This window comes from Platichthys flesus, chromosome 21, assembly GCF_949316205.1.
Source record: "Platichthys flesus chromosome 21, fPlaFle2.1, whole genome shotgun sequence".
NCBI classification, from domain to species: Eukaryota; Metazoa; Chordata; class Actinopteri; order Pleuronectiformes; family Pleuronectidae; genus Platichthys; species Platichthys flesus.
In genome coordinates, this window is record NC_084965.1 from 566,986 (window position 1) to 573,327 (window position 6,342).

Sequence of the window (6,342 nt, forward strand, 5' to 3'; positions counted from 1 at the left end):
TCAGAAGTTGCTAATGCATAGAAATTAAATAATCATCTCAAATAAAATTACACTATTAATTCATTACATACATTAAAATGTATGATTGTAAAATATGATAACAATTTTAATACAAAAATAAAATACAGATAACAAATAATGAATGGAAGAAGAAGTGAGTGGATCTGTCCGTCCTCAGGTCCTCTTCACTCCTCTCCCCGTGGTCCACGTCTACGCCGTCAGCGCAGCCAACATGGCCGACAGCAGGCGCCAGGCCGCAGCGGGCGCCATCAGCCTGTACTCGTGTCCGGTTTACAAGAAGCCGCGCCGCACCGACCTGAACTTCGTCTTCTCGCTGACGCTCAGGAGTTCACAGCCGGCCGAGCACTGGACGCTGCGAGGCGCCGCTCTGCTCTGCGACTGCAAGTGACCACGCCCCCTGCTGCAGATCAGTGGTGTCACAGCTCCACCACAGAGGGTCAATCTGCTCTGAGGTCATCTCGACTTTTTATGAAGATCTTTTGATTTGGTGTTGACTTTGGTTTTTAACTGTGTGAATTTTCTTCATCCTTTTCAGAATAAATGTCTAATCTGTCTTTGAACAGCTGTGTTCAAATTGATGAAATGTTATGATTTGTTTCTTAAAGTAAAAAACCTCATCAGAGTAAATATTTTAATATAAAAGACTATTTATTGAAGTCGATTTTTAAGAGAAGAATCAGATACAGACAAGAAAAAACAACAGTCAGTACAAAGAAATGTACTTCACAACACTTTCTCTGTGTGTTCTTGAGTCTTAACAGTGGCTGTGTTTAATATTAAATCAATAAAAGACCTTAAATGACAGTTTGTGATTAATGATTTACAAACTTTTATTCTCTCAACATGAAAAACAGCTTCGATAGAACGTCACTGACAAACTACAGCCATGCAGTCACTCAGCAGCAGAAACTGAAAAACACAGAGCACTAGAAAAACTCTTAAATAAATGAGGTCCTGACGTGTTCCTCACATGTTCCTGACGTGTTCCTCACATGTTCCTGACGTGTTCCTCACATGTTCTGGAGGTTCTGGATGTGAGAACAAATGTCTGAGTCAGTGTCTCTGGACTTGTTCTGGATCTTCTCCTGCAGCCTCCTGGTAACATGTGTGTAACATGTCAGAGTCCATGTGAGGAACCAGCAGGACAACGTGTGGAAGCTTCCCAGTGAGCGAGTGGACGTGTTGATGAGGTTTCTAACACGTGACGTGAAACTGAAGAACACAAACATCTCAGGATGAAGAAGAGGAGCCGGACATGTAGAAGATGAAGACGTCCACTTGGAAACACGAGGAGATTCAAGATCTTCTGGTGATGAGGGCCGACCCGGTGTGGACGAGCTGTAAACAACAACACTGATCTTTCCCCAGCAGAGTTTATACGTCAGGTCCCGCCTCCTGCTGCTCTACAGGCTCCGCCCCTCGCCTGGATGTTCCCCACATCTTCCTGTTTGAACGAGTCGGACCCGACAACCTGCTGCTGCTGCATCACAAACATCAACCACACAACACGTACACACACTGATCATGTGTGAAAACATCACAGAGAAAATGTTTCTTACAAAATAAACTCTTTAGTGTTTAATTTCAGTTTGAGACATAAACACAGTTTGATGATGCAGCTCTATAAACTAGTTGCTTCAACAGGGCGAGCTGTAAAATGTAATATATACTCTGAAATAAAATAAACTGAAATGTGGAAATATACATGTATTATGTGTGTGTGTGTGTGTCTGTGTGTAGATACAACATCAGATTAAAGGGGTCTGCTCTGCCGTCAGGTCTGTAGTTTGAGGTCAAAGGTTAATGAATATTAAAGTAAATATAATGTTATTTGTACACCAGACAGTTGAGGTCACTGATGTTCTTGACTTTTTAATTAATCAATAAGGAAGCGGTTTTAAAACCTGTGCTTGTATTTAAATGTTTTACTTGGGTGATAAGATAATTGTTATAATGTGTAAATATGATAAATGATTTTATTTAGTTCAACTTACACACAGATATTCATGTTTTACTCTGTGATTTAAATTTTCACTTTAATCATTGAGTTAAACATTTTACAAAACCAAACACACAATGAAATGTCTCCTGTGTAGAAACAGAGAGCAGCAGCAGAGTGAAGATGATGAAGAGGATGATGAGGAAATGAATGTTTCTCCACAGTCTAAATGTTCTGATGAATAATAATATGATTCAAATAACAGTGTCCGGACCTCGTGAAGCTCAGAGATTTCAGGAGTTAGTTTAGTTGCTGTTCTGATTGGATCTGCGACCGGTTCGTTCCACTTCCTTCAGTCACTTTCAAACTAAAGTTAAACTTTATGATTCTCTCTCCTGCAGCTCCGCTTGGCAGCAGCGCCCCCTACTGACTTTGATTGCTCCTTCTCTGTGGTCACAGTAGTCCAAAGAAAACGCCCCAGATCTCTTCTCTGTCACTATTTACGATAACTGCTTCATGTCGTACATCGGCACCTCCGACTCCTCCGCCTTGCCCTCGTCGGCAGCCATCTTGGCAGGCTCCGCACTGCCCTTGCGGCCCTTGGGTGGAGGGATGGGCACGGCTCCGTCCGTAGCGCCCTCGGCTCCTTCCTGGCCCTCCGCCACAGTCCTCTCCTTCTTCAGGTTGAGCTTGGCCGGGACGCTCTTGCTGATGGTGTCCTTCAGCCTCTCGCCCGACTGCTTCAGCCTCTCTCCGGACTGACGGATCTTCTCACGCCTCTCAGCCGTCACGATGCGCTCGCCGAACTTGTTGACCTTGGTGCCCAGGTTGTCGCGGGTCTTGCTCATGTTCTCTTTGGAGAAAGTGGCTTTGAAGCTCTCGATGCGAGTCAGGCCCGTTTTCTTCATGCGGCCGGCAGCTGCGGAGTCGGCCTCCTCCACGACCATGTACTCCTCGTCCGACTCTGGAGGAAGCTCGAACTTGTCCGGTTCCACCTCACCTCTGGCGCCACCACCGGGTTCGGCTGACTCGCTGCCGGGTGTAACGGCCTTCACCTCCTGGTCGCCCTGAGGGAGGAGGACACAGGACAGAGCGTGAACCTCAGTGAACATCACCAGTAAGAAATCAAGGAGTCGTTCATTGGACACACAAACAGTGTTTTCTTCTCATTCTAATGTTCAGTCAGGTTTGAATCTGTGTTTGGTGAAAGTGTCTCATGCATCAGCTCGTGCACAGGCCTTGATCCTGCCTCCATAAATAACCGCAGCACCTGTTCCTGCAGCTCAGGCGCTGCTGCAGGAAGCTAAACATATCAGTGCTCAGAGAAATGCTGGATCACTTTCAGCTCCAGCCTTGTCATGGCGTGCATGTCTCGAGCCTCACGATCAGGTTACACTCGACATGAGATGGAGCAAAAATGGTGAGACTGAATCTACAAACTGACCCAGATCTTTACTCCTGTCCGAGGAGCTGGATCCACGATCAGATGCTCGAGATCTGACGCCTGATTCTGCTCTGAGCTCCACAAGGAAAAGTCTAAAATGAAGTTGAACTGTTCATGAAGTCTGTGAGCTTCTGATCTGAGGTCAGATGGGATGCACTCACTGATCTGTGGAGGACCTTTAACCTCCAGTTGGAAGACACCTGAGCCAAAGTGAGAAAAGGTGTGAAAACTCTTTTTCAGTGGGTACCATGAGGGAACTTAACCTCCTTCATGCTAAAACACATAGCATCAAATGAATAGTCATGCTAGTTTGCTGACTGGCGTGTAGCATGATGCTAACTGGTGTTAGGTGTGATGTGACACTTGAGAGTGGAGCTGACATTTAGCGAAGCTTTGACAGAAGGAAGAAGTGAGCTACATGTAGCATAATGCTAACGCTACAACATCTGCAGCTCAGAGATCAACACGTCATGTCTGGATTGTTTTCATCCATGAATTGAAAAGTGGAGTCTCAGTTTTTCATTGGTCAGTTCAGAGAGTCTCTACAGAGCATAGCAGCTGCTCTCTAACTCGTGGAGCTGCTGCTCAGAGACACGTTCTCGTTGATCTGTGAATCTTAGACGAGTTGAATTTGGAGAATTTGGGGGCGGGGTCTGTAGCTGATTGGACACTCCAGGACGCAGCCGCGCTATGATCAGTTTTTCTTATTGTGCAAGTGAAAAAGTCTGTGATGAAGGGAGCTCCCCCCCCCCCTCCACCCCCCACAGGAAACTGTAAATCTCCTGAAACACATGAAACACCTCGTTAGTAGACCACACCCACTTCTGGTGACGCCTTTCTGACACGCCCCCTAACAAAGCTAGGTAAGGCGAGAGCAGAGAGCGACATTTTGTAAGTTCACTGGAAGTGGTGGACCAATCAGAATAGAGAGACAGAAAGTGTAACAGAACTCAAGAAGATCGAGGGCCTCGCTGCTCAGAGGGGGGTCAAAGGTCACAAGCCCTATGACATCACAGTTATGTGTTGAACCTCCACAGCTTCAGCTCCTGCTGACGGAGGGGATTTCCTCCATCGGTCCGACTGACACCTTGTGTCACTCAGAACGGACCAAATGTCGAGAACAGCCTATAAGCAGCTAACGAATGATTTATAACCTAGAGACCCTCATTAGCTAATCCGGAGAGGGCGAGAGAGGACGGGAGAGAGAGCAGACAACTATATTAGGAGATGATGAATCTTCAGCCTCAGAATAACTTGGTCCGTCAGCGTTCAGCTGGCTCAGTCACTTAGAGCTCAGCACCTCCAGCACCATAGATCCTAACTCTCTGTGATGTCACGGAAAACCTGCAGTGCAATTTCCTCTCTACACTTTTTACGTTTTGAAAATCAAACATTTTCTTTTCAACAGGTTGCAGCTTTGAGTTATAGTTTATATCTTCACCAGGTTTCATGCTCCTCTGTCGACTGTGAACATGAAACAAGGCATCGTCAGTGTCAACGTGTCTCCGGGTGTTGTACCGTGCACACAGTCAACTGGATCAGTTCAGAGCAGAACAAACGATCAGAACATTGGAGGTCCATTTCCACAGATCAAACAGAACCAGAAGAAACTAAATGGTGCTTGACACTTGAAGAACTTTCCAGCCAATGAATCTTACCTGATAAATGACCACCCTGAACTTGTTCTTGGCCAGGAGGTCGCCCTGGGTGACCTCCACCTTCTTCACCCGGATGTTCTGGTTCTCCACACGCACCCTGACGTCCTTGATGTGGCGGCTGACCTTACGAGTCTTCTCCAGCAACCGGTCGACGCAGGAGCTGGTGTTGGCGTGGGCGCTGGTCAGCTTGACGACATCGGACTGGATGGTCTTCACTGTGTTCTCCAGCTCCAGCTGACGCTCCTCCATACGCTGCTGCGTGGTCTGCACGCTGTCCATGAGGCCCGCCACGCGCTCCAGCAGCGCCATGATGTTTCCTGCATCATCTCCGCCTCCCCCACCTGAAGGCATGGCCGCTTTGTCTGTCATTCTTGCTTGTCGTTTGCGTTGGGTCCCCGTCAGAACCCAATGATCCAAATATTAAACAGAAGAACGGAGGAAGCAGAGTAGATATATTTCAGCTGACAGGAATTCTGATGAAAAGTGGAATCAGAGGAAATAAAATGGGAAGAGTTTTAGATAAAACATCTGAGGATGCAAAGAAAAAGGGGGAGCACGACTGAGAAGGACCTGGAACCTCTGGAAGAAGTAGGACAGGAGGAGCAGATCACCCCTCTGTCACTGGAGGTTGACACTGAAACTGGTCAGATCCACTGACTCCACCCTGCTGGGAGAAGGAGGGAGGGAGGTCCGGACTCGACGGGACGGAGGGAGGGATAGATCTCTGTGTTGTAAAGTGAGAGACCAGACTGGAAAAAATAGTTGAGATCTCATTCCAAGTTTATCTTCTTCTTCCAACTTGTTTAGAGAAGTCATGTCAAACCCCTGAAGGCCTCAAGCCACATGAAACCCAGGAACCTCTCACCAATCAGACAATTTAAAAATGGAAAAGGATCTTGTAGGAATGTGTGTGTTAATGAGTGAGTTGGATAAAGAGTGACATGGATCCCAGCCTCTCTGTGTTCTCTGCTGCTAAAAATACAGCCAGGGTAAAGTGACTCCCTGCGCCTCTTTGGGAGATGAGTGTATTAAAAGGAATGGAACTCCACCTTCTATCTTCTCTTCCATCATCCATCAATCAACCGTCACCTTTTCACTTGTTCTCTGAAAAGCTACGTTACAGCTATTTGGGCGTTCCCAGGCCTACCGACAAACAGCTCCCTTGGATACAAGCATTTTAAATTTTAATAGCTTTGCCGCGATGATGGTTCGTCTGTTGTACCAGGTCCTTCCATGTTGGCCGAATGGAGAAGCCTGAGAGGACCACTTTGAGTCAGAGC

The 6,342-nt window shown here is 46.7% G+C and overlaps 2 protein-coding genes across 2 annotated transcripts in view; one reads left to right on the forward strand and one right to left on the reverse strand.

Moving 5' to 3' along the window:
- The window catches only part of dnah5l (dynein, axonemal, heavy chain 5 like), a 39,226-nt gene extending 38,560 nt beyond the window's left edge, over positions 1-666 (forward strand). The window contains exon 98 of the mRNA XM_062379122.1: positions 179-666. Within this exon, the coding sequence (XP_062235106.1) occupies positions 179-409 (231 nt within the window). The 3' untranslated portion in view covers positions 410-666. The remainder of the gene's footprint in view (positions 1-178) is intronic.
- cavin4b (caveolae associated protein 4b) lies at positions 649-5,670 on the reverse strand. Its single transcript, XM_062379196.1, has 2 exons — positions 5,063-5,670; positions 649-3,027 (listed from the first exon to the last, which is right to left on the reverse strand). Exons 1-2 carry the CDS (start codon positions 5,429-5,431, stop codon positions 2,461-2,463), a joined length of 936 nt encoding a protein of 311 aa, XP_062235180.1. The 5' UTR covers positions 5,432-5,670; the 3' UTR covers positions 649-2,460.
- Between the last annotated feature and the right edge of the window lie 672 nt (positions 5,671-6,342).

Excerpts from the sequence above, each read along its gene's own strand:
- cavin4b (XM_062379196.1), bottom strand. The coding sequence starts at position 5,431 with ATGACAGACAAAGCGGCCATGCCTTCAGGTGGGGGAGGCGGAGATGAT. Across the intron at positions 3,028-5,062 it reads TCAGGGTGGTCATTTATCAG|GGCGACCAGGAGGTGAAGGC; the intron begins GTAAGATTCATT and ends CTCCTCCCTCAG.